This window comes from Ranitomeya variabilis, chromosome 2, assembly GCF_051348905.1.
Source record: "Ranitomeya variabilis isolate aRanVar5 chromosome 2, aRanVar5.hap1, whole genome shotgun sequence".
Taxonomy (NCBI): Eukaryota; Metazoa; Chordata; class Amphibia; order Anura; family Dendrobatidae; genus Ranitomeya; species Ranitomeya variabilis.
This window is the reverse complement of record NC_135233.1, coordinates 111,073,612-111,100,890: the sequence shown is the minus strand read 5'-3', so window position 1 is coordinate 111,100,890 and position 27,279 is coordinate 111,073,612. Positions and strand designations below refer to the sequence as shown.

The 27,279-nt window shown below is 42.7% G+C and overlaps 2 protein-coding genes across 2 annotated transcripts in view; both read left to right on the top strand.

The window, feature by feature from the left end:
• Nucleotides 1-9,384, top strand: part of LOC143804580 (heme-binding protein 2-like) — a 34,539-nt gene extending 25,155 nt beyond the window's left edge. Inside the window, exons 3-4 of the mRNA XM_077282818.1 lie at nt 6,289-6,457; nt 8,204-9,384. Of these exons, the coding sequence (XP_077138933.1) occupies nt 6,289-6,457; nt 8,204-8,387 (353 nt within the window). The 3' untranslated portion in view covers nt 8,388-9,384. The remainder of the gene's footprint in view (nt 1-6,288; nt 6,458-8,203) is intronic.
• Nucleotides 9,385-13,428: 4,044 nt separating this feature from the next.
• LOC143804579 (heme-binding protein 2-like) lies at nt 13,429-27,003 on the top strand. The gene is made up of 4 exons (XM_077282816.1): nt 13,429-13,616; nt 24,110-24,239; nt 25,940-26,111; nt 26,573-27,003. Exons 1-4 carry the CDS (start codon nt 13,461-13,463, stop codon nt 26,745-26,747), a joined length of 633 nt encoding a protein of 210 aa, XP_077138931.1. The 5' UTR covers nt 13,429-13,460; the 3' UTR covers nt 26,748-27,003.
• The last annotated feature ends 276 nt before the right edge of the window (nt 27,004-27,279 follow it).

Below are 27,279 nucleotides of genomic sequence, written 5' to 3'. Positions count from 1 at the left end.
TGCTTAATTGAGAATGACATAACAAAGGGACTGCCCACACCTGTCCATGAAATAGCCTTGGAGTCAATTGTCCAATTACTTTTGGTCCCTTTAAAAACAGGGTGGCACATGTTAAGGAGCTGAAACTCCTAAACCCTTCATCCAATTTTAATGTGGATACCCTCAAATGAAAGCTGAGAGTCTGAACTTCATCTGCATCTGAATTGTTTTGTTTAAAATTCATTGTGGTAATGTCTATAACCAAAATTAGAAAAATGTTGTCTCTGTCCAAATATATATGGATGTAACTGTATATGTTGCTTCCACGCTTGAGGGATATCATGCCTTAAAAACATGATTTTGTCCAATCCAATGTCCAAGGAGATTTGTCTAATTCGCCCTTGCCCCACCAAGGGAAAGAAGATATTCTTGTGGATGCATCAGGCTAGATTCTCTTGCCATTGGCATGGACCACTAAAAGTGTGTACTGTTAGACTATGTGCAAACAGAGGTTTTTTTTAGGTGGTCAAAATCTATGAATTTCAGATGGAGACCATTGAAGTCTATGTGCACACTGAGTTTTTGGTGCAGAATCTGAGGGGGAAACTCCCCAAATTCTCCTACAAAATTAAAAAATGGCTATGTGCGAGTCTTTTTGCTAAGTTTTTCTAAGCAAAAACTTGCTTTGCTGATTTTTTTTTTTTTCTTTTTAGAGGAAACTGAGCTAAACCTTCAAGATTTTGAGGAGTTTTGGAATTTAATAGGATTTGAAGTTTTCTCTCGATTTCTGCTCCAAAAACTTCTCAAAACTTTTTGTGCACATAGCCACTGAGGGGAACCTGAGAGGTTTTGATGAGTTAAGGCCCGTCACACATAGCGATTTACCAACGATCACGACCAGCGATACGACCTGGCCGTGATCGTTGGTAAGTCGCTGTGTGGTCGCTGGGGAGCTGTCACACAGACAGCTCTCTCCAGCGACCAACGATCAGGGGAACGACTTCGGCATCGTTGAAACTGTCTTCAACGATGCCAAAGTCCCCCTGCAGCACTCGGGTAACCAGGGTAAACATCGGGTTACTAAGCGCAGGGCCGCGCTTAGTAACCCGATGTTTACCCTGGTTACCAAAAAAACCAAACCGTACATACTCACCATCTGATGTCCGTCAGGTCCCTTGCCGTCTGCTTCCTGCTCTGAGTGCCGCCGTACAGTGAGAGCAGAGCGCAGCGGTGACGTCACTGCTGTGCTGTGCTCTCACTGTACGGCGGCACTCAGTCAGAGCAGGAAGCAGACGCCAAGGGACCTGACGGACATCAGATGGTGAGTATGTACTGTTTTTTTTTTTTTACATTTACGCTGGTAACCAGGGTAAACATCGGGTTACTAAGCGCGGCCCTGCGCTTAGTAACCCGATGTTTACCCTGGTTACCAGTGAAGACATCGCTGGATCGGTGTCACACACACCGATTCAGCGATGTCAGCGGGACCTCAACGACCAAAAAACGGCCCAGGCCATTCCGACACGACCAGCGATCTCACAGCAGGGGCCGGGTCGCTGGTACGTGTCACACATAGCGAGATTGCTACTGAGGTCGCTGTTGCGTCACAAAACTTGTGACTCAGCAGCGATCTCGCTAGCGATCTCGCTATGTGAGACGGGGCCTTTAGGCCAGAGACACACTGCTGCGAGATGCGGCCGAGTCTCGCTGGTTAAAAGCAAGCTGTGGCACCGGCACTCCGGAGCGGAGCGTGCAGCTCCATGTATTGCTATGCAGCTGCACGCTCCGCTCCCGAGTGCAGGTGCCACAGCTTGCTTTTAACCAGCGAGACTCGGCCGCATCTCGCAGCAGTGTGTCTCCGGCCTCATAGAGTGTGATTTGGATAGTTTCTTCTACAGAACTTCTAGAAAAACACCGTGTGCACATAGCTAATGGCAATATTCACACAAAGTTTTTGTTGAGTTGTTGGAAAGGAAACTGAGCAGACACTCCATGTTTTTATGGAGTTTGGTATTTTTCAGGAGGATTTGGAAAGATTTTACTGTGCCCACTTATTTTCTTTTCCAAAACTCTAAACGAATAGCAAAGCCACAAGAGGACTAAAATCCTCCAAAAATAAGAAAAAAACAGCAGAAAAAAGATCTCTTAGCTGCCCAGTTCTTTGAACAAATGCAGTACAGGATGCAGCCAGCCCATATAGCAAGATGTTGGCAACACAGGTGCAAAATACTAAATAGACAGCCACTCACCGCATACCCATTCATGGAGGGGGTGACTGCTTAGTATACATTTGTACATTAAAGGCCTGTATAGGACGCTGTTCACATAAAAAGTGCATAGTGTCTGGTTCTCAGCCTATTAGTCACGCCCTCTATTTGATTAGGCGGGCTGGTCAGCAAGCTCCCAATGCATCTGTGTGAGCACCCCTGTACACAAGACCAAACGTGCTGGGCTTGGCTGCACCCTGAAAAATATAGTATTGGTATTTTGCTATTAGTTTAGTGATAGGACTCTCAAGCGTGGGGACCCTTGACGTTGGGTTGCAAGCTTGCATATTTTGGCCAAAATATCGACCAATACCTCACTATTCTTATGTATTTTGTGCGCTATATTTTTCAGGGTGCAGCCGAGCCCAGCACGTTGTGTCTTGCATACAGGGGTGTTCACACCGGGATGCACTGAGAGAGTGCTGGCCAGCCCGCCTAATTGAATAGTAGGGGCGTAACTAATAGGCTGATGACCAGACGCTATGCATTACCTACATGTGAACAGCGTCCTATATGGGCCTCTATTGTGCAAATGTATACTAAGAAGTCACCCCCTCCATGAATGGGTATGCGGTGAGTGGCTGTCTATTTAGTATTTTGCACCTGTGTTGCCAACATCCTGCTATATGGGCTGGCTGCATCCTGTAGGGCATTTGTTTAAAGACCTGGGCAGGTAAACGGTGCTGCCTTTTTTCTGCTTTTCCAAAACTCCTCAAAAACTGTTTACACATAACACAGCCACAATGACAAGTGTAAAAAAAAAAAAAAAAAAACAGGCAAACACATAGAATAGACTTTAAAAAGGCAAAATTTAAAAAAATAAGTCTCAAATGAAAATCAGCTGAAAATGGCAACAATTGCACACAAAAATAACACTCAAATGCAATAATGGCAATAATGAATCTGACACTCTGCGTGTACATAGCCTTAGAAGAAAAATGTTTGTAACATTGAATAGGAAAGGAAATGTGAACCTAGCACAGGCAGATAAGACTTAATAATTATATCTGGCATAAGCCTTCCAAATCTGTACTAAGGCGGCTTAAAACCACATTAATGATACGATCTGCCATATTGTGACTGCAAAATAGCCTGATATCTGCTAACCACATTTAGAATTTAGGCATAATTAAAATTATAGCGACTTTTAGCATATAAAAAAAATCTGTAAAAAAATAAATAAACAAATAAACAAAAGTTACATGGGTTGATAAAAGACACCAGTCCTTCCAGCTTAATCTTTGTTGGTAAATTCTTCTTTTTATCACTAGTTTATATTTCCCACAATACCATTTATTACTAGATAAGCATCCAGCCATTTTTTTTGTAGTAAAAGTGATAAGGCAGTTTTATTCTTTGGGTCAGTGCGATTACAGTGATACAACAGTTAATTTTTTTTTTTTGGCGATTTTACACAATAAATAATATTTTAAAGAAAAAATTATTTTTGCGTTGCTGTATTCTGATGGCTATAACTTTTTATTTTTCTGCAGTTGGAGCTATATTCCGGCTTGTTTTTTGCTGGACAAGATGATGTTTTTAGCGATACCATTTTTATTTGCATTTGTTTTTTTTATCGCATATTATTCCACTTTTTGTTCGGCGGTACGATGAAAAAGCATTGTTTTTTTTGCTCATCTCTTTATTTTTTTACGGTGTTCACTAAAAGGGTTAACTAGTGGGACAGTTTTACAGGTCGGGTCATTATAGATGCGGTCATACCAAACGATTATTGTTTTGTGTATATATTTTTTCATAAAAATACTTATTTATCTGTACAATATAGGTGTCACATGTCAGATTTGCTGAACACCCCTCGCGATCTAGCACGCACAGCTCCTGTCCTTCCCAACCAGGAGGTATGGATATGTGTACGGCCGGCCTCACACTCAGCGTATGAAAATACGGTCCATTTTTTACGGCCGTAATACGCCGAAATGTTCCCAAAATAGTGATCCGTATGTCATCCGTAGGCAGGGTGTGGCAGCGTATTTTGCGCATGGCATCCTCCGTATGTAATCCGTATGGCATCCGTACTGCGATATTTTCTCGCAGGCTTGCAAAACCGACATCTAATGGATTTATGTGCTCAAATGTTCGTTAAAACATATATACATTACATATATATATTTATATTTAATTCAGCGCTAGATAGCATAAAAGCCGGTAATTCAATTGCCGGCTTTTGCTATCTCCTTCCCAAACCCGACATGATATGAGACATGGTTTACATACAGTAAACCATCTCATATCCCTTTTTTTTTTTGCATATTCCACACTACTAATGTTAGTAGTAGGCGCTCTAGCTATTAAATTAAAGGGTTAAATCGCGGAAAAAATTGGCGTGGGCTCCTGCGCAATTTTCTCTGCCAGAGTGGTAAAGCCAGTGACTGAGGGCAGATATTAATAGCCTAGAGAGGGTCCATGGTTATTGGCCCCCCCCCGGCTAAAAAATGCCCCCCAGCCACCCCAGAAATTCCCACGCTCGAGTTCATATGAGGACATCCAGCAGAGGGCGCATCACCGCGACTCAAGGTAACTACAGGACATTCCCTGCACTCCATTCATTCCCCGTATTTTTACATCCAGGAGCGCAGCTGCTTTAGCAGAGCTCCTGGGTGTAAAATGATTTAACCCCTTCAGATGGATTTACATCATGGGACGTGCCGGAACGACGGAAGGTATGGGATATTGTTGTTTTTTTATTTTTCCTTTTTTTACAGAACGAGGGTCTTCAGGTGGATTAAGAGTATAATAAAATAACACCCTGTGTCTTTATTTCATTAAAGTACTTTGTAATAAAGTGTGTGTGTTTTATTAACCATTTCGTACTATTGGATTAATAATGGATAGGTGTCATAATTGACGCCTCTCCATTATTAATCTGGCTTAATGTCACCTTACAATAGCAAGGTGACATTAACCCTTCATTACCCCATATCCCACCGCTACAGGGAGTGGGAAGAGAGTGGCCATGTGCCAGAATAGGCGCATCTTCCAGATGTGCCTTTTCTGGGGTGGCTGGGGGCAGATGTTTGTAGCCAGGGGGGGGGCAATAACCATGGACCCTCTCTAGGCTATAAATATCTGCCCTCAGTCACTGGCTTTACCAGTCTGGCGGAGAAAATTGCGCGGGAGCCCACGCCAATTTTTTCCCGCGATTTAACCCTTTAATAGCTAGAGCGCCCAAATTTTGCACATACACACTACTAACATTAGTAGTGTGGAATATGCAAAAAAAGGGATATGAGATGGTTTACTGTATGTAAACCATGTCTCATATCATGTCGGGTTTGGGAAGGAGATAGCAAAAGTCGGCAATTGAATTACCGGCTTTTGATATCTAGCGCTATATGAAATATATATATATATATATATATATATATACATTTATTCTACCTATTCTATTCTGTGAGTGTGATTTTACTGTACACCGCACTGAATTGCCGGCTTTTCTCTATAACACCGGTGCGTATTTCACGCAAGTCACACTGCTGGTCCATGTGTAATCCGTATTTTTCTCGCCCCCATAGACTTTCATTGGCGATTTTTTAATTTTTTTTAATTTTTTTGCGCAATCTGGTGACAAACGCAGCATGCTGCGATTTTCTATGGCGGTACAAGACCGTATAATACGGATCAGTAAAATACAGCAGATAGGAGCTGGGCCATAGAGAATCATTGTACCGTATGCAATCCGTATTTTCTGCACCTTTCATACGTCCGTAATACTTGCTAGTGTGAGGCTGGCCTAAGGTTGGGTGGTATGCAATTTTACAATCAGACTCCTCCAACTGTGAAAACCCTTTCCTATTTCTTCAGAAGAAGAAATAATGTGACAGTTGCTTGTATTGACCACATACAGTATATGTATTCATGTAAATGAGATCACCTCTGAGATGCTTTTTTCAAATTTGAACTTTCCTAATCTTAATCTCTGATTATATTATAAAATGTATTTGAAAAAATTAGTTTTTTATAATCAACGGCTGCAAAGTATTTCTCTTATTGAAGACTTATTTTACCTCTCTGTTTTTCTTAGGTGTAACTATTAAAATGACTGTCCCTGTTCGTGCTACTGTGCCATTAGCTGACGCATCCATTAATGCCACAATGTCTTTCTTTGTGCCGTCGGCCATTGTGAATCCCCCTGCACCCAATGACCCTTCTTTGTATTTGGAAAGCTATTCTCCAACATCTTACTATGTCAGGTAATGACAACCCACACAACTTGTCTGATGTCTAGTTCACTTCTGAAAAAATGATGAAATGTGGACTATGAATATTAAACCAGAAGCCATTTTTCTAGCGATAGCTTAGAAACCTTATACAGTATTTAGTTTTGATAATTTTACCTTTAAAGAAGAAGTATTCTAATTGTCTTATTTTCCATTGATTCTACAAAATGAGCTCACATCCAGTAAAAAATTATTTCCAAGAATTTTGGATTTTGATTAGCCTTTTCCTGTGATGGAACCTCTCAAGTGCCTGTGAATGGCTGTAGCTCCATAATATAGGAATCAGTAGAAGTCTGAACGCATGGACTCAATCATTCTAGTCTCCTAAAATCTCCTTTTTTTTTTTTTTGAGAAATTTTTCCTTTAAATTGAACTGCAGTACCAGTCACCGCCCATAGATGAGCGTGGAGCTGTGTTTGTTAAAACTACAAGGGGACATCAGCACTTTACCAAATGCATCAATCTATTCATTTTTGTAATTGGTAGGGATCCCAGTAATGTTGAAACCCCACATTTTTTTAATGACAAATTTCCTTATTTCAACAGTAAGATATTCACTTTTCCCCTACTGCTTCAACATTGTTGATTTGCCACTAGGCTTGGACTGGCCCACAAGAGAACAGGAAAATTCTCTGGTGGGCCCCTGAGTAAGGATGGGCCACCACACTCTTAGGGTACCGTCACACAGTGCCATTTTGATCGCTACGACGGCACGATCCGTGACGTCGCAGCGATCGTATGATTATCGCTCCAGCGTCGTAGACTGCGGTCACACGTTGCAATCACGGCGCTGGAGCGATGCCGAAGTCCCCGGGTAACCAGGGTAAACATCGGGTTACTAAGCGCAGGGCCGCGCTTAGTAACCCGATGTTTACCCTGGTTACCAGCGTAAACGTAAAAAAACAAACAGTACATACTCACATTCCGGTGTGTGTCCTCCGGCGTCTCAGCTTCTCTGCACTGTGTAAGCACAGCTGCCGGAAAGCAGAGCGGTGACGTCAGACGTCACCGCTGTGCTCGCTTTCTGGCTGGCAGGCGCTCACAGTGCAGAGAAGCTGAGACGCCGGAGGACAGACACCGGAATGTGAGTATGTACTGTTTGTTTTTTTTACTTTTACGCTGGTAACCACGGTAAACATCGGGTTACTAAGCGCGGCCCTGCGCTTAGTTACCCGATGTTTACCCTGGTTACAAGCGAACACATCGCTGGATCGCTGTCACACACAACGATCCAGCGATGTCAGCGGGTGATCAAGCGACGAAAGAAAGTTCCATACGATCTGCTACGACGTACGATTCTCAGCAGGATCCCTGATCGCTGCTGCGTGTCAGACACTGCGATATCGTAACGATATCGCTAGAACGTCACGAATCGTACCGTCGTAGCGATCAAAATGGCACTGTGTGACGGTACCCTTATGTGAGCAGTACTTGGCACAATATACTTGAATCACTATGTACAAACAAGGGCAGCATCTCATTTATTTACCTACCCAGTTAATTGTTAGATACATTTGTGATTGAAGATAATGTCACCTTTGCATGTAGCTGAAAAGTGGCCCTTGGAAACCCAGTCTGACACTGTTTGCCACATAGGAAAGTTACATGACAGACCCTTTAATGAACTGTCCCATGAAAACCCTTGTATTTTTGTGTTATGTAGATTTAGTTTTAGCATCTGTGTTTGTTTTTTGTTCATCATGTCTTTGCTCTTTGCAGGTCATTTGGAGGCTACGCACTGAATTCCGACTATGAAAAGCATTCGAAAGCCCTCTCGGAGGAACTTCTTGCCCTGGGTCTAGCTTTTGATGGGACTTTTGGGACAGCAGCGGGCTATAATGACCCTTTGACATTTTTTAAGCGTCACAATGAAGTGTGGTTCAGGGCCTCAAACACTGAATGAAGTACCTTTAAATAATGCAACTAGAATTAAAATTCCTAAACTTTTTCCAATACCTATGACATTAAATACAACATGCTTTTAATATACTAATTTTGCAATAATAAAATTATAGAATATTTTATTATTTTTGCTTTGAGCATATCACTACATTTTTTATTTTTTAACAACTCCAAATTCACCCAAACTCTCCGACTCTTTTTGTTTTCTAATTCTACTTTTTATTTCTCCAACATTCTGAGCACTTTTTTGTGAAATTGCTGTATAACCCTTTAAAGCCAGTAATAGCCCATACCAATTAACTGGGTCATCCGGGGAGTCATTTGCAAGAAATGGCTAATCGATCAGTATTTTTAATGAGTAATGGTGAGAGTTTCATTATGTTTTTAAATCTGGAGAGATAGAAAGTGCAAATAGGGTCATATCTGATAAACAAATGAAATAAAATATTCTAGGTACGCTCTTCTGATAGGAATTATGACTGTCACAACCCTATAAAAGCATGTAAAGCTGCTACCGAGCCACCAATATGCCATGCAGAAAAAGAGGAATATGGTGGCTCAGAGTCTGCGCTGCCCAAGGCTCAAAGGTGTAGTCACACACAAGGTTAAAGCATGAATGTGGTTTATTGTGTCAACGCGTTTCAATGTTTCCAAAAGCTCATCATCAGTAACAAACCACATTGATTGTTGTGGTTTGGTCCTGATGAAGAGGTTTGGAAACCTTGAAACGTGTTGACACAATAAACCGCATTCATGCTTTAACCTTGTGTGTGACTACACCTTTGAGCCTTGGGCAGCGCAGACTCTGAGCCACCATATTCCTCTTTTTCTGCATGCCATTATGTTTTTAGGCAAAGATAGTATTTTTTTTTATCATGATGCAGGTTGTGCAAGCTATAGTGAAGCAATAAAGATTTACTGTATTCAAGAAAATGTTTATTTGCTGTCTGTATTTCTATATTTTCAATAACTTTTTATGTAATGAAATTTAAACGAATTGTGTAGACTCTTTTATTAAAAAAAAGCGGTGTGACAGCGATCACTAAGCGGGTAGGGGTACACTCTCTTGGCAGCGATATTTTAAACATACAGTAACAGTTTCTTCATTTAAATAAGTACATTTCTGGTTTATTACACAACCATGAACCACTGTTGGCCATGTAAAATTCACATAACCGACATACAGTCTATTCTCTTTAGTAGATACATCTGCTCACTTTGTAGGAACGTATCTTAACTGACAACCATCAGTACACACCATTCCCCATGCTTTGGGTTACCTGCTTCACAGGTTTTCAGGCTTCACAGACTGGCTTTATATTGGTCCTGTCACTAATCCAGACCCTCAGTAGCTTCCTGGACTTTCAGGAATCTCCAGCCAGCTCCAGACTCACACATGGCCTTTTCTTTTCCCTTTTTCCCCATGTGGTCTAACCAGGAAGCATATAGGAACTTTCTGACACCACAGGAACACACCCCCTGGGAGGTATATGGTAAACCAGACCTGCCAATCACTTTATGGTTAACCCATAAATCCATCCCTTTTCAAATATATAGGTTTGTGGGACAACAAGACCCAGCAACCAGTCCTGGATTCAGATCACAGCAGACCTCTGTCTGTGCGATACATACCTGTCTCTCACGATACAACTAGTTTGTACATCACATACCTTCCCCCTCTGTTCAAACCAGTGGGGATGATAACATGACCACAATCCAGGGCCCCGAGAAAAAACTTCCCTGTCATCTCCTGGAACATGATCCCTCATCGTCACCTGCTTCCATAGAGAGCTATAGTCCATCACTGTCACCAACTTCCTTTTTGTGACAAATGTGGCATCGAAATTTGTTATCTCACAATCCTGAGTCGCAACTTGGTTAGACCCCCCCCCCCCCCGCCCCGGCGATTAATACAGCAGTGTGATTCACTTCCCTCTGTATCTACGGTCAGGGCCCGCTTGGTATCGTCACATACATTATTAGGTCTCTTGTCTAGGACCGTCAGCATTGGTTTAACAGGGGATTCACTACCTCTCAACCTAGTATGCTCAGGACGTTTTCAGAAAGCTCTCAGGTGGCGTCTTTCTTCAATCGCCAAGAGACCCGTTGCACCACTTGTCTCTAGCTTCTGCTGTGGTCAGTCTATTACTGGGTGGACCCCCACTTCATTGGGTACCAAGATTTAAAGATGACTTCCATCTTTGGCAGCGATGCTGTCTCTCGATTCTCGCTCTTTCCAGCTTTAACTGCTGTCCTTCTTTGAGGTAAGCCACCCTATATGTGAGAAGAATCTGCATATTGCCAAGACTCTCCCCTGTCCCCACCACGAGGAACGGAACGATACCCACTTCCCTGGTTATCTTGACTTCGCTATTCGGAATTCTTACTCTTGTCACTCCAGACTTATCCACCATTTCCTGCATGAGTCGTCCATTTGTCCCGATGACTTCTCTCAGCAGAACACTAGGCACCTGGACATCTTCCAGTAGACTTCAAGCTTTCCTCATAAGCTCCAGCCGCCTAGCAGCTTCTTCGTTCTTTAACCGGATCAACTGCTTCATGCAAATACACCTCAAGTGCATGTCCCTCAGGATAGCCACCCGACCCACAGTGACTTCAGATGTGGATAAAACCACCAGCTGTTTGGCTTCTGGGGACCAGTACACCTTATAGGCTTCCATGGCATTCTTAAAGTCGTCATGCACAGACTCTCTGGCACACTCTTCTCTCATGTCTTCAGGAACCTCGACAAGGCACTTAAACAAGGGAGTTTCACCCTTCTCTACGGCAAAGAGATGATTGCCTTGCTCAGTTTCCGGCATTGGCTCTCGCTGGACTTAAACCATCTCGAAGAGGTGGATCAGAACGGACACTTGCGCGCTCAATCTTCTCCAAGACTGCCGTATTCATCGACTGACTTTCTACCAGGAGACCTCTGAGCTCGGACATCTCTCTCTCTCTCTCCAACAAACCCACTCAGCTCTCGACAGCCTGTCTCCGAAGCTTCTCTTGCTTCAAATGGGCTTCTATTGTCTCCTTGATCCTCCTTAGCTCGCTTCTTCCATCCTCTGGATTGGTTGAGCTTCCATCACTCGAGGAAGTATCTGCTTTCAGACTCACTTCTTCACTTCTGCACCCTCGGTCTTCACCTGAGTTTCAGCAATGGCAGCTTCAGCATTCTCATGGGTCTCAGCTGTGTCACCTTCAAAGGTTTTCACTCCCTCCAACTCTTCACCCATGGCACTGTTTTTGTTTCCAGCCTCCCTAGAGGTGGATCTATTATTGGCCTGCTCTCCCTGATCATTATGGACTCCTGCTCCACCAGCACTTTCCCAGATTTCTTCTCCTATAGCGCCATCAACTGACCGACCATCAGCTGCTTGCGCAGAAAATGGAGAGGACACCCACACCATCTTTTTGGCTGGCTCGGTCTCCCTGACTTCATCTTGTGGAGCATTGTCATTACACTGTGTCAGAATCTATGGGGTATTGTTAAGAGGAAGATGAGACACTAGACCCAACAATGCAGACAAGCTGAAGGCTGCTATCAAAGCAACTTGGGTTTCCATAACACCTCATCAGTGCCACAGGCTGATCGCCTCCATGCCACGCCGCATTTATGCAGTAATTGATGCAAAAGGAGCCCTGACCAAGTTAAGGTCTGGTGAGTTTGCTGTCCAATCAAGCACAGTGATACTGTTTTGTTTTGTTTTTAAACCAGATATTGGTACTTTTGGCAGTGTGGACAGGTGCCAAGTCCTGTTAGAGAATGAAATTTACATTTCCAAAAAGCTTGTTAGCAGAGGAAAGTATGAATTGCTCTAAAATTTCCTGGTAGACAGCTGCGCTGACTTTGGTCTTGATAAAATACAACAGATGACATGGCTCCCCACACCATCACTGATTGTGGAAACTTCACACTAGACCTCAAGCAGCTTGGATTGTGTGTCTCTCCACTCTTCCTCCAGACTCTGGGACCTTGATTTCCAAATAAATGCAAAATTTACTTTCATCTGAAAACAACACCTTGGACCACTGGGCAACAGTCCAGTTTTTTCTCCTTGGCCCAGGTAAGACACTTCAGACGTTGTCTATTGGTCATGAGTGGCTTGACACAAGGAATACGACACTTGTAGCCCATGTCCTGGATATGTCTGTGTGTGGTGGCTCCTGAAGCAATGACTCCAGCAGCAGTCCACTCCCTTGAATTCCCCTAAATTTTTGAATGGCCTTTTCTTATCAATCCTTTCAAGGCTGCAGTTGCCTGGTTGCTTGTGCACCTTTTTCTACCACACGTTTTCCTTCCACTCAACTTTCCATTAGTATGCTTGGATACAGCACTCTGTGAACAGCCAGCTTCTTTAGCAATGACCTTTTGTGGCTTACCCTCCTTGTGGAGTGTGTCAATGACTGCCTTCTGGACAACTGTCAAGTCAGCAGTCTTCCTCATGATTGTGGAGCCTACTGAAACAGACTAAGGGACCAATTTAAATGCTTAGGAAGCCTTTGCAGGTGTTTTTGTTAATTATTCTAATTTACTGAGATAATGACATTTGGGTTTTCTTTGGCTGTAAGCCATAATCATCAACAATAACAGAAATAATCAGTTGAAATAGATCACTCTGTTTGTAATGACTCTATTTAATATGAGTTTCACTTTTTCTGTTGAAGAACATAAATAAACTTTTTGATGATATTCTAATTTAGTGAGAAGCACTTGTATGTCAGAAACTGTCAGCAGTATAACAATATGGATTAATAATAATTTTATTGATTGCGAAGGTTAACACTATTATTTGACTCTTTCTTTTATTATCCCCCAATGTTAAGTAATATTGGCTGGAGAATGTAAAGTAAGAAGTTAGGTAACAGATCAGCCCCAGCAAATACAAGCAGAGAGTTATAAAACCCCGCACACATCCTCAGTGTTGTCTCCACTTGAGGGCGGTGAGCGATGACTCCATGTCTTACTTAACTCTTTGTTTGGGACAGTTATACAAGTTCTCTGCTCCCCCCCACCCATATCCACAGCTTATAGCAACAGCTGGGCTGCTCCGTGCAGCCATACACAGACATGGAGGCGAGGAGTGCACTGCTGCTGGGGCTGATCTCCCTTTTTGGGATTGCAGTGGCTGAAGAACAAGCTTTCAGTGTGTCCAGTGAGAAGCAGCTGCCTTCATTTTGTCGCACCAGTGACTGTCCAAAGTACCAGCTGGTGAAGAAATATGATGTAAGTATGGGGAAGGGGATGGGGATGAAGTGATGCAGAATGCTGATTATACTCCGTGCTGGAATTAATCGAGGGTTTTGCACCAATAAGAAAATACATTTTGCTGTGGGCCATACGTGACTTTTTACTATTTATACGCCACTTTGGGTGTGTTTAGTTATACAAAAATGCCAGATTTAAAAATGGCAACTCACTCCAGTATGGGCATAGTGTAAAAAGGCCACATTTGTGCAACATTTTCATAAATGAAGTGCAAATAACAGTAACATAGTCCCAAGCAAAACTAGTTTCAAAATTCCTCTCCAGATGTATTCTTCTCTCAGCGAATACCATTACATCTACTGTAATATTTTAGGCTATATTCACACCTCCCTTTTTCTCATTCTCCTCGTGTCCATTTTTAAAAGCAAATAACACACTGACCCAAACAGTTTAACGGAACTATTTACACATCTGGCTTGTATAACTGATCTGTATATCTGTTCTGTGAAACTTAAGAATATGTGTTATTCTCAGCATTTTTTAAGGATCAGATTTTGCCATGCAATTCTCTGGGGGATCTATTAAAAACAGATGAAAAATGGTAGACATCCGCTTTCCATCATATTTTTTTTTTTTTTTTTTACTGTTCTACTGCTAAGGGAATTTGTGCAAATAGAGCCTGATTCTTCAGAGTGTTTACGCTAGTATTCTGGTGTAAAAAGTCTAGAAAAGTCACATAATTTTGGTGCAACTGATGGCTCTTCTAAAATTAAATGACTTGGTGTTCTCACGCTAGTTTCAACCAGCTCCAATCAAGTGGGCAGAGCTAAGGCTGGAGGAAGCATAGCGACTGCCACTTCAAATTCATTCTTTATGCCACAAATCGTACTCCATCGTCCTTGATGGAGTAGGACTTGTGGCAAGGCGCCCACAGAGACACACACCATTCGGCCAGCGCTCCTAATTCATGAAGTCCGCCGATCTTGATGTATCTGGGCGAAAGTGTTTTTCAGGTGGTTTCCGCCTGGAATCTGCCTTTTAGGCTATGTGCACACTTCGCGGGGTCCTCTGCGGGTTCTCCCGCAGCGGATTTGATAAATCTGCAGGGCAAAACCGCTGCGGTTATCCTTGCAGATTTATCGCGGTTTGTTCCGCGGTTTCCGCTGCGGGTTTCCGCCTATACTATTGATGCTGCATATGCAGCAATATAAAAATCACAGTAATCAGCAAGTGCTAGTCAAAAGATGTAAAGAAAACAGGGTATTTAGTTGATACGTTTTTTTGCAAAAAAATGTATACTAAGCTGCTCCACCAAATCGTCAAGGTATACCCTTATAGAGCAGTCCTAACTAATGTATAGAATCCCTATCTGATGTATTTAAAACCTGATCATCTGTATAATACCTGTATAAGCAGGGTTCAGAGAAGGACTATCCATGTGGACATGCAGGATGGAGCAGCATTAACATTAGTTAGGACTGCTCTATAAGGGTATACCTTGACGATTTGGTGGAGCAGCTTAGTATACATTTTTTTGCAAAAAAACGTATCAACTAAATACCCTGTTTTCTTTACATCTTTTGACTAGCACTTGCTGATTACTGTGATTTTTTTTTTTGATTTTTTTTTTACAACAGAGTATTTTTGACCTCACTGTGCTCTTTTGTGTCTTCAAGTATTCTGGTGGTGTGAACAAGTTCCTACAGACTTGTTCAATGTGCAAGTGGCCCATGTGTTTCTGGTTCTATAATTGTTCTCTTGTTTCTACAAGACTGGGGAGTCCACCACTCCTCTGTGGGTCATTTGCATTTAACTGCTCCATCCTGCATGTCCACATGGATAGTCCTTCTCTGAACCCTGCTTATACAGGTATTATACAGATGATCAGGTTTTAAATACATCAGATAGGGATTCTATACATTAGTTAGGACTGCTCTATAAGGGTATACCTTGACGATTTGGTGGAGCAGCTTAGTATACATTTTTTTGCAAAAAAACGTATCAACTAAATACCCTGTTTTCTTTACATCTTTTGACTAGCACTTGCTGATTACTGTGATTTTTTTTTTTTTTTACAACAGAGTATTTTTGACCTCACTGTGCTCTTTTGTGTCTTCAAGTATTCTGGTGGTGTGAACAAGTTCCTACAGACTTGTTCAATGTGCAAGTGGCCCATGTGTTTCTGGTTCTATAATTGTTCTCTTGTTTCTACAAGACTGGGGAGTCCACCACTCCTCTGTGGGTCATTTGCATTTAACTGCTCCATCCTGCATGTCCACATGGATAGTCCTTCTCTGAACCCTGCTTATACAGGTATTATACAGATGATCAGGTTTTAAATACATCAGATAGGGATTCTATACATTAGTTAGGACTGCTCTATAAGGGTATACCTTGACGATTTGGTGGAGCAGCTTAGTATACATTTTTTTGCAAAAAAACGTATCAACTAAATACCCTGTTTTCTTTACATCTTTTGACTAGCACTTGCTGATTACTGTGATTTTTATTTTTTTTTTTACAACAGAGTATTTTTGACCTCACTGTGCTCTTTTGTGTCTTCAAGTATTCTGGTGGTGTGAACAAGTTCCTACAGACTTGTTCAATGTGCAAGTGGCCCATGTGTTTCTGGTTATATGCAGCAATATGCAGCATCAATAGTAATGTTAAAATTAAAAAAAAAAAGTTTATATACTCACCCTCTGACGTCCCGATCTCCTTGGTGCTGCACCCGGCGGTCCGATTCCAAAGATGATGTGCGAGAAGGACCCTTCGTGACGTCACGGTCATGTGACCGCGACGTCACCGCAGGTCCTGTTCGCACAGCAACTCTAACCGGCCGGCCGCGTGCAGCGCTGAGAGGTGAGTATATCATTATTTTTTATTTTAATTCTTTTTTTTACACACAAATATGGTTCCCAGGGCCTGGAGGAGAGTCTCCTCTCCTCCACCCCGGGTACCACCCGCACATTATCCGCTTAGTCTACGTTCACATTTGCGGTCGGCGCCGCAGCGTCGGGCGCCGCAGCGTCGCCGCATGCGTCATGCGCCCCTATATTTAACATGGGGGCGCATGGACATGCGTTGCACTTGCGTTTTGCGACGCATGCGTCACTGCGGCGCACGCGTCCGGGCGCAGAGGACGCAGCAAGATGCATTTTTGCTGCGTCCAAAATCAACCAAAAAAAGGACGCATGCGTCGCAAAACGCAGCGTTTTGCATGCGGTTTGCTGCGTTTTTGTCTGCGTTGTGCGTTGCGTCGCCGACGCTGCGGCGCACAACGCAAATGTGAACGTAGCCTTACTTCCTGCAACGTGGGCACAGCCCCATGCGGGAAGTTAGCGGATCAATGCATTCCTATGGGTGCAGAATCGCAGCAATTCTGCACAAAAGTGACATGCTGCGGAATGTAAACCGCTGCGTTTCTGCGTGGTTTTTCCCGCAGCATGTGCACAGCGGTTTGCGGTTTCCATAGGGTTTACATGTAAATGTAAACGCTATGGAAACTGCTGCGGACCCGCAGCATCAAAATTGCCGTGGATCCGCGGGAAAACCCGCAAAGTGTGCACATAGCCTTAAAGTTCCAAAAATGCGCCCTCAAAAATGAACTTAATGCACAGCAATATCAACATGTTCCATCATGTGGCACTTTTTTTAAACCGCCTTAGGGTTCAGAAACTCTTAAAAGTTTAAAAGACGTGAAATGCTCATTCTTCTGAGAGTATTAAATGAAAGCCACCACAAGAAAGATGGCTTTATATACTTCACAGCATAGAGTAAAAAACACTGAAGCTTTCACAAAAGTGATGGCAAACCCACCAGCAAAACTGTTGCAGGCGGTTACCTGCCAAAATTGGTGGACCTAGGGAGGAGCTGGGATGGGATGTGGCTACACCAGACCATCAAATTCAGCGGAATTTATGGTGTTCTGTTACACCAAAAGTGTTTCCGGTCCCTAGCTGGCAGAGGCGTAGCCAGGGGTTCAGCTCGGGGGGGGAAGGGGGGGGGGGGGGTGTGAGACATCTGAGTGGGCCCCTAACTGGTAACCCTGATTACAACTATGGTGTTGCACCATAATATTGGATGTAGGGGAACCTTAGCAGATGACCGCGCTGTTACTGAAAATAATCTCTATATGAGGACCAGCACTGATATTACCACCATATAGTGACATATAATGGTAGATTCCAGCCCTACAGAACATATAAGAAATGACAGCACAGTTATAGATGGTGACTTTCAGCTGACGTTCTTTCTCATGGAATCGTTCAGTTTTCCAATCTTTTCCATCTGGCCCAGACCAACATGACAACTTCTCCAGGCAGAACTCGTCTGCAGAAATTACAACAAGGACACACCTGACTCTCACATTTCCAGCATCGTCCTCATCTATTCCCAACTTGCACAAACCCCTCATCCTGATGATACCCCAGTACTGAGCCGCTGCTGTCGTATGTGTCCCTATTACTGCTCCTGCTGTGTGGTACAAAAGCAATGCTCCTCATACTGCTTCACATAGTAATGACATCACTTTGCCCTTAAATAGTAAAATGTCTCCTTTGTACCCTCACAGTAGCTCCAAACTCTTTACAAGCCCCCACAGTAGTTCCCACACTGCATAATGGCCCCACGGTAGCTCCCACACTGTATATAGGCCCCTATACTGTAGGATGATCCCACAGCAGCCTTCAAACTGTAGAACGGCCAATATATTATCTCCCACTGTAACAACCCTGCCGGCGTCACTGCATGGCCTTCCATCCCCCACCTGCCTGTTACATCAACTCACTCGCCCTATGTCATGCTGTGGGATCTGTCTGCTGCCGGATCTATGCCGTGTGCTTCATGGCCGCTTGCTCTGTGTACACTTTCTGTCTGTGTGCATAGGGGGGCGGCGCCAGCAACTCCTGTAGCTTGTATTCAGTCTGTATGCACCTCCCTAAGGTGTCTCTGGCCAAAAGCCTAGAGGCCTCTGATTCTTAAGGCGTCCTCACCCATTGGAGGATGCTGGAGCAAACTTACTTCCTCAGTCAGTACTTTGCTGCTGAGGTGTTTGGTTCGGTCTCTGTGTCCGCCACCCAGTGGGGCGTAGTACCCTGGTCTGTGTTCGCCTTCCAGTGGGGCATCGTACCCTGGTCTGAATCTGTGCTCTGTTACTTCTGTGTCTGAACTCTGGTCTATGTCTGCTCCTGTCTGAACTTTGGTTTATGTCTGTTCCTGCTTTGGTTGTAGCCATTCCCACTCTGCTGTGTGTATCTCTGCGCTATCTCTCTGCTCTGCTTGCCACTGTCTGTGGTTCTGTGCTTCTCTGCTTTGCTCGCCACTACCTGTGGCTCTGTGCCTTCCCGCTTTTGGCTCCGCCTCTGGTGTCTCTGTCCTTAGCTCCTCCCTCTCCTTCTCCCTCTTTACTTTTAGCTCCGCCTTCTTCTCTGCTCTTAGCTAAGTCTTCCCCTCCTCTGCTCTTTCCTGCGTTTCAGTTCTTGGCTCCGCCTCCTGCTCCTAACTCCACCTCCTGTGGTTCTGCTTAGCATCCGCTCTTGCGGCCTTGCTCTATCTCTGTTCTGCAACTTGCCGTACAGAATCTTACCTGTCTCCATACTCCCGTCTGTCTGCCAGAGTGCCAACCATGCCCGTCTGCCTGCCTGTATCTCCATCAAGCCAGTCTGCCCGTCAGGGCCTCTGCCGTACCCGTCTGTCAGCCAGTATCACAGCCGTGCCTGCCTGCCTGTGTCTAGCTGTTTATATTTTCTTCTGTCTTGCTATTTATCATATATATTCAGCCTCAACTTTTTTTTTAATAAAAGATTTTATAATGGTGTTTTCTTGTTTATCACCTAGGATTTACTGGTATGAGATCACACAAACACTGGACTGAAACCTGACCCCAGCTACAGGATAGAAAAAAAAAAAAAAATATATATATATATATATATATATATATATATATATATATATATATATATATATATACACACACATATATATATAATTGTCTAAGGGGTACTTCCGTCTGTCTGTCCCGGAAATCCCGCGTCGCTGATTGGTCTCGCCAGCTGCCTGTCCTGGCTACCGTGACCAATCAGCGACGGGCGTAGTCCGATTAGTCCCTCCCTACTTCCGTCCAGTCAGTGCCCAGTGGCTGTTCCATACTCCACCCCCCCCCCCAGTCAGCGCTCACACAGGGTTAATGCCAGCGTTAACGGACCGCGTTATGCCGCGGGTAACGCACTCCGTTAACGCTGCTATTAACCCTGTGTGTCCCCAACTTTTTACTATTGATGCTGCCTATGCAGCATCAATAGTAAAAAGATGTAATGGTAAAAATAATAATTAAAAAAAAAGGCTATTCTCACCTTCCGTAGTCCCCCGAGACGCTCGTGGCCTCCGCCATCTTCCGTTCCCAGACATGCATTGCGAAATTACCAAGAAGACTTAGCGGTCTCAGGAGACCGCTAAGTCATCTGGGTAATTTCGCAATGCATCCTGGGAACGGGAGATGGCAGCAGCCGCGCGCGTCTCTGCACAGCTTCGCTGGATCCCGGCTGTGTTATATACTGCGTGGCCACAGTTATATGCTGCGTGGCCTGTATAAACGCATCGGGTATTCTACAATATGTATGTATGTATATAGCAGCCACATAGTATATAGCACAGGCCACGTAGTATTTGTCTGCTATATACTACATGGCCTGTGCTATATACTATGTGGCTGCTACATACATACATACATACAGTGCCTACAAGTAGTATTCAACCCCCTGCAGATTTAGCAGGTTTACACATTTGGAATTAACTTGGCATTGTGACATTTGGACTGTAGATCAGCCTGGAAGTGTGAAATGCACTGCAGCAAAAAAAAATGTTATTTCTTTGTTTATTTTTTTTTTAAATTGTGAAAAGTCTTTTCAGAGGGTCATTTATTATTCAACCCCTCAACCCACCAGAATTCTGTTTGGTTCACCTAAAGTATTAAGAAGTAGTTCAGGCACAAAGAACAATGAGCTTCACATGTTTGGATTAATTATCTCTTTTTCCAGCCTTTTCTGACTATTTAAGACCCTCCCCAAACTTGTGAACAGCACTCATACATGGTCAACATGGGAAAGACAAAGGAGCATTCCAAGGCCATCAGAGACAAGATCGTGGAGGGTCACAAGGCTGGCAAGGGGTACAAAACGCTTTCCAAGGAGTTGCGCCTACCTGTCTCCACTGTTGGGAGCATCATCCAGAAGTGGAAGGCTTATGGAACTACTGTTAGCCTTCCACGGCCTGGACAGCCTTTGAAAGTTTCCTCCCGTGCCGAGGCCAGGCTTGTCCGAAGAGTCAAGGCTAACCCAAGGACAACAAGGAAGGAGCTCCGGGAAGATCTCATGGCAGTGGGGACATTGGTTTCAGTCAATACCATAAGTAATGTACTCCACCGCAATGGTCTCCGTTCCAGACGAGCCCGTAAGGTACCTTTACTTTCAAAGCGTCATGTCAAGGCTCGTCTACAGTTTGCCCATGATCACTTGGAGGACTCTGAGACTGACTGGTTCAAGGTTCTCTGGTCTGATGAGACCAAGATCGAGATCTTTGGTGCCAACCACACACGTGACGTTTGGAGACTGGATGGCACTGCATACGACCCCAAGAATACCATCCCTACAGTCAAGCATGGTGGTGGCAGCATCATGCTGTGGGGCTGTTTCTCAGCCAAGGGGCCTGGCCATCTGGTCCGCATCCATGGGAAGATGGATAGCACGGCCTACCTGGAGATTTTGGCCAAGAACCTCCGCTCCTCCATCAAGGATCTTAAGATGGGTCGTCATTTCATCTTCCAACAAGACAACGACCCAAAGCACACAGCCAAGAAAACCAAGGCCTGGTTCAAGAGGCAAAAAATCAAGGTGTTGCAGTGGCCTAGTCAGTCTCCTGACCTTAACCCAATTGAAAACTTGTGGAAGGAGCTCAAGATTAAAGTCCACATGAGACACCCAAAGAACCTAGATAACTTGGAGAAGATCTGCATGGAGGAGTGGGCCAAGATAACTCCAGAGACCTGTGCCGGCCTGATCAGGTCTTATAAAAGACGATTATTAGCTGTAATTGCAAACAAAGGTTATTCCACAAAATATTAAACCTAGGGGTTGAATAATAATTGACCCACACTTTTATGTTTAAAATTTATAAAAATTTAACTGAGCAACAAAACTTTTTGGTTTGTAAGATTTATGCATCTGGTAATAAATCCTGCTCTTGTTTGAAGTTTGAAGGCTCTAACTTATTTGCATCTTATTAAACCTGCTAAATCTGCAGGGGGTTGAATACTACTTGTAGGCATTGTACATACATACATATACATACATAGATATTCTAGAATACACGGTGTTAGAATCGGGCCACCATCTAGTGTATATATATATATATATATATATATATATATATATATATATATATATATATATTATCCTATGTATATAAAATCTATCATATATATATATATATATATATATATATATATATATATATATATATATATATATATATGTATATAATCTATCCTATATCCGGGGAAGGGGTCCTATCCAGTGTCGGATATATACACTCACCGGCCACTTTATTAGGTACACCTGTCCAACTTCTTGTTAACACTTAATTTCTAATCAGCCAATCACATGGCGGCAACTCAGTGCATTTAGGCATGTAGACATGGTCAAGACAATCTCCTGCAGTTCAAACCGAGCATCAGTATGGGGAAGAAAGGTGATTTGAGTGCCTTTGAACGTGGCATGGTTGTTGGTGCCAGAAGGGCTGGTCTGAGTATTTCAGAAACTGCTGATCTACTGGGATTTTCACGCACAACCATCTCTAGGGTTTACAGAGAATGGTCCGAAAAAGAAAAAAAATCCAGTGAGCGGCAGTTCTGTGGGCGGAAATGCCTTGTTGATGCCAGAGGTCAGAGGAGAATGGGCAGACTGGTTCGAGCTGATAGAAAGGCAACAGTGACTCAAATCGCCACCCGTTACAACCAAGGTAGGCCTAAGAGCATCTCTGAACGCACAGTGCGTCGAACTTTGAGGCAGATGGGCTACAGCAGCAGATGACCACACCGGGTACCACTCCTTTCAGCTAAGAACAGGAAACTGAGGCTACAATTTGTACAAGCTCATCGAAATTGGACAGTAGAAGATTGGAAAAACGTTGCTTGGTCTGATGAGTCTCGATTTCTGCTGCGACATTCGGATGGTAGGGTCAGAATTTGGCGTAAACAACATGAAAGCATGGATCCATCCTGCCTTGTATGGAGCATCTTTGGGATGTGCAGCCGACAAATCTGCGGCAACTGTGTGATGCCATCATGTCAATATGGACCAAAATCTCTGAGGAATGCTTCCAGCACCTTGTTGAATCTATGCCACGAAGAATTGAGGCAGTTCTGAAGGCAAAAGGGGGTCCAACCCGTTACTAGCATGGTGTACCTAATAAAGTGGCCGGTGAGTGTATATATGCAATGAACCCTTTCTGAGGAGGAGATTCTCGAAACGTGTGTCAAGGGGTTCATTGCAGCAGTTTGGACTCTGGGTAAGTACGCACACCTATATCTAGAATACATACTTTTTACTTATTTGATTTACAGTGTGCTTAAAATTTGTTCATTGTAGTTTAACTATGCTGTACAAAGAAATTTTCTTTTAATTAACCCAGTTCTGTCCTCTTGGATGTTTTCTTCAATTGTTTGTTTGCACTTGCACTTTTCCCTGGTTTATTTAAAAATACTTATTTTCATCTATTTATTCAGTGGCCATAATGCAAGCAACCATATGTTTGCTGTATTAATATGATTCATCCTCCTGTTCATTGTTAGCCTTTTTTTTCTTGTTCTGTGTGATGTCTTCTCCTTTTTAATTCTTTTTTAGATATTGTTCAATAAAATTGACATTTTATTTTAATTTATTGGAGGATCTTTTTTCTTTGACTTTTACTGCTGGATCATAGGCCGGAGAGTGTCTCCATCTGCCTCATTATTGGGAATTTTCCACTGGGTGTTCTGTCCAAATCACGTATTTTAGAGATTTACACTGAAACCCCAGTGTAAGTGCTCAGTGTAGAGTGCAGGATAAGTGTGAGCCCAGCCTTGCTGCGATCTTTGAGAGGCAGAATGAACAAATAAACAGTAGGTGAAGAATTGGTTTTATTTTTTATGCCATTCCTTGTGTGGTATAAGCAATTACTAAGCAACGACTTTATTCTTTGTGTGGGTACAGGGTGTCAGCTATGACATATATAGCTGATGCCCACTGATGATGATGCTGGTTCTGCAAGTGAGACAATGCTATTGTCCCAAAATACATACAGTATACAGTGGGAACAAAGCTCCAGCAGCGCCATATATGTATGACAGATGTCGTTAAGGGATTAATGCATAGGGCCTTTGTTTTAAGAAATGTTTTACCTTTATTTGGCCAACCCATTTATTAACCTAATTTTTGACAGATTATTTTTCTCTAATTGAGCTTTTCCTTTTTCAGAACTTTGAACTTCGTCAGTATGAGGAAACTCGATGGGTGACAACCTCACTAAAACATGATTTGTTTGGTTTAGAGATGGTGAAGAGCTTTAGACGTCTGTTTAAATATATCAGTGGGAATAATTCTGAAGGTATGTTGCTGTCTTATATAAGACTCTGCTCATATCCCGGTCTTGAGGTTCTGTCTCGGAGTAGTGTTATTTTTGCCATCTTAATGATGTAAACTCTGATGGACCACATCAAGAATGTATAATTGGTGGAGAGGTTGAACTTGATGGACCTGAATCTTTTTTCAACCTATTTAACAAGTAAATGGAGATTCATTGGGAATGTACGTTCACAACTTCACACTGTAAAAATAATAATAACATTGTTAGGGAAGTCCTAACTCCAACTTAAAAGTTTCTGCAATTGAGTTTACGGCTGCTGCGAATAAAAAAAAAAGCTTGTGATTTCCAAAAATCTCAAAAAAGTTCTGCAATGTCCATGTATTTATAGGTTTCATGATTATCATCATTCTGTACATAAATGTAGGCATGTCTTACATGATAGAAAATAGCAGAATATATAGCTGCACAATAAGTAAAAATATTACCTTATCCACCTTGCTCAGTCACACCCATTAACTGGTCTTTCTTTCAGTGTGTTCTCATGCAAATGACCACACGGCGTGAGATTCGGCAGGCCTGAAAACATTAATAACATAGCCTAAAAAACGTAAGAATAGCACCAAGTATTTTAGGCCATAATGGTGCATCTGAGTCTTTAGTTTTTAAAAGTATAGTAAAGTAAGTAGAAATGAAGTATTTTTGTGATGAAATGTTGCTGAAATGATCTGCCCACACAGACATAGAAAAATATCTATACGTGAGAGTGCTCAGATACCTTTTGTGCTTACAGCCCAACACCGCGCAGGGCGACTGGCATTTGCCAGAGAATACCAAGATTGGCAGATTCAACATTGGTTCCCTGTGCTCTTCACAGATGAAAGCAGGTTCACACTGAGCACATGTGACAGAGTCTGGAGACACCATGGATAACGTACTGCTGCCTGCAGCATCCTCCAGCATGACTGGTTTGGCAATGGGTCAGTAATAGTGTAGGGAGGCGCTGCTTTGGAGGGCCACGTAGCTCTCCATATGCTAACCAGAGGTAACCTGACTGCCATTAGTTACCAGGATGAGATCCTCAGATCCATTGTGAAACCATATGCAGGTGCTGTGGCCCTGGGTTCCTTCTGATTCATGACAATGCCAGACCTCATGTGGCTGAAGTGTGTCAGCAATTCCTGTATGATGAAAGCATTGATGCTATGGCCCGCCCATTCCCCAGACCTGAATCCAATCGAGCACATCTGGGACATCATGTCTCGTTCCATCCACCAATGCCACATAGCACCACAGACTGTCTGATGCTTTAATCCACGTCTGGGAGGAGATCCCTCAGGAGAACATCTGTTGCTTCATCAGGAGCATGCCCAGGCATTGTAGGGAGGTCATACAGTCACACACACTACTGAGCATCATGTCCTTGTCTTGAGGCATTTCCACTGAAGTTGGATCAGCCTGTAATTTGATTGTCCACTTTGATTTTGATTATCATTCCAAATCCAGACCTCCGTGTGATATTAATTTTGATTTACATTGAGGATTTTTATGTTTTACTGTTCTCAACACATTCCACTATGTAATGAATCAAGATTTGCAACTGCAATATTTCATTCAGTGTAATTTAGGATGTGGTATTTTACTGTTCTCTTTATTTTTTTGAGCAGTGTATATTCAGTTATTAAGTGAAATTTCTCCTTTTCCTGTCTGTGTTTCACTACTAGAACTGAAGATCAATATGACGGTACCTGTGGTGATATACATGCCATTAAAACAACCACCGGCTGGTGATTCCACAATGTCCTTTTTTGTGCCACATGAAGTGGAGAATCCTCCAGAACCTACAAACCCTGAGGTTTACCTTGACACGGTTCCTCCAGCTTCTATTTATGTCAAGTAAGTTGTTACACATAAAGTGCACCCTACAAATACCCTATACATATAGATATATCCTGGTCTGTGTGCCTGCCTGCTTGTGGAGGTTGGCACCCTATACAAAGACTTTATGTGTGGTGTTGTATTTGGAATTATTGTTTGTCCCGTTTTTAAAGTATTTAATAAAAGTTACATTTTATCCCAGTGGTTAGGGGTTTTGTTCATTCTACTAAGAAACCCCCTTTTTTTGCATACTTTATGATTTGGAGTTTTTAAACACTTTACAAGACTTTCACAATTGGTGAAGTATAGTATTATATGCAGCTATTTGAATGACTGACCAACCATATAATATAGAAAGAGTGTGTTCTCCAGAGCCATTATTTGTTAGCAGCCCTCCAAGGCTTTATAGAAGGACAGGGTGAAAAATAATTTATTCTTATGTCTGCTTGTTGGTTATGTAAAATTTCCATTCATTTTAGGACTTTCGGAGGATATGCCTTTGAATTTACATATAACAAGCAAGCTAAAGCTCTAGCAAAAGAATTGAGGACCCTCGGTCTGCAGTTTGATGATTCATACTTCGTTCGTGTTGGCTACAATGCTCCTTTTGAATTTGTCGATCGCCACAATGAAGTGTGGTACATGGCAAAGTAAACTCAACTCATGTTAACAGTGGAGATTTATTTATTCCTCTACTAAGATTTTTTTTTTCTTGGCCCTAAAGGAATTAATTTCTCATACCTCATGTTGTAATATTTGCTAACAATAGCATGCCATTAAATGGTGGTCTGCAATGTCTCTGCTCAGATTCTAACTTGCAAAATGAAAATACCTCTAATAATATCTTGTATATGTAACATGTTCTCCTATATGCACTTTTTTTGTAACATTAAATATTATTTGTAGAGTGTGTTCTTCATTTTGTTTTATATACATGACTGGACTAAACATTCTTTGTACACCAATAACCCATAAAACTATGTATGTACATTTCTGCCAGAGGCGCATGACACTTGTAAAATTCCTAATTTATTAAGTGGTGTGTGCCTTTTAATGAATAAGTTGCATATTACTTCAAGTCACTAAAGGGGTTGTCAGCTCATCAAGCTCCGGATGACTTTAATATAGTTGCTCACGCTTGCTTAAAGGTCTGAAACCAGCTTAAAATATTTCTGTGTGTTGGTGC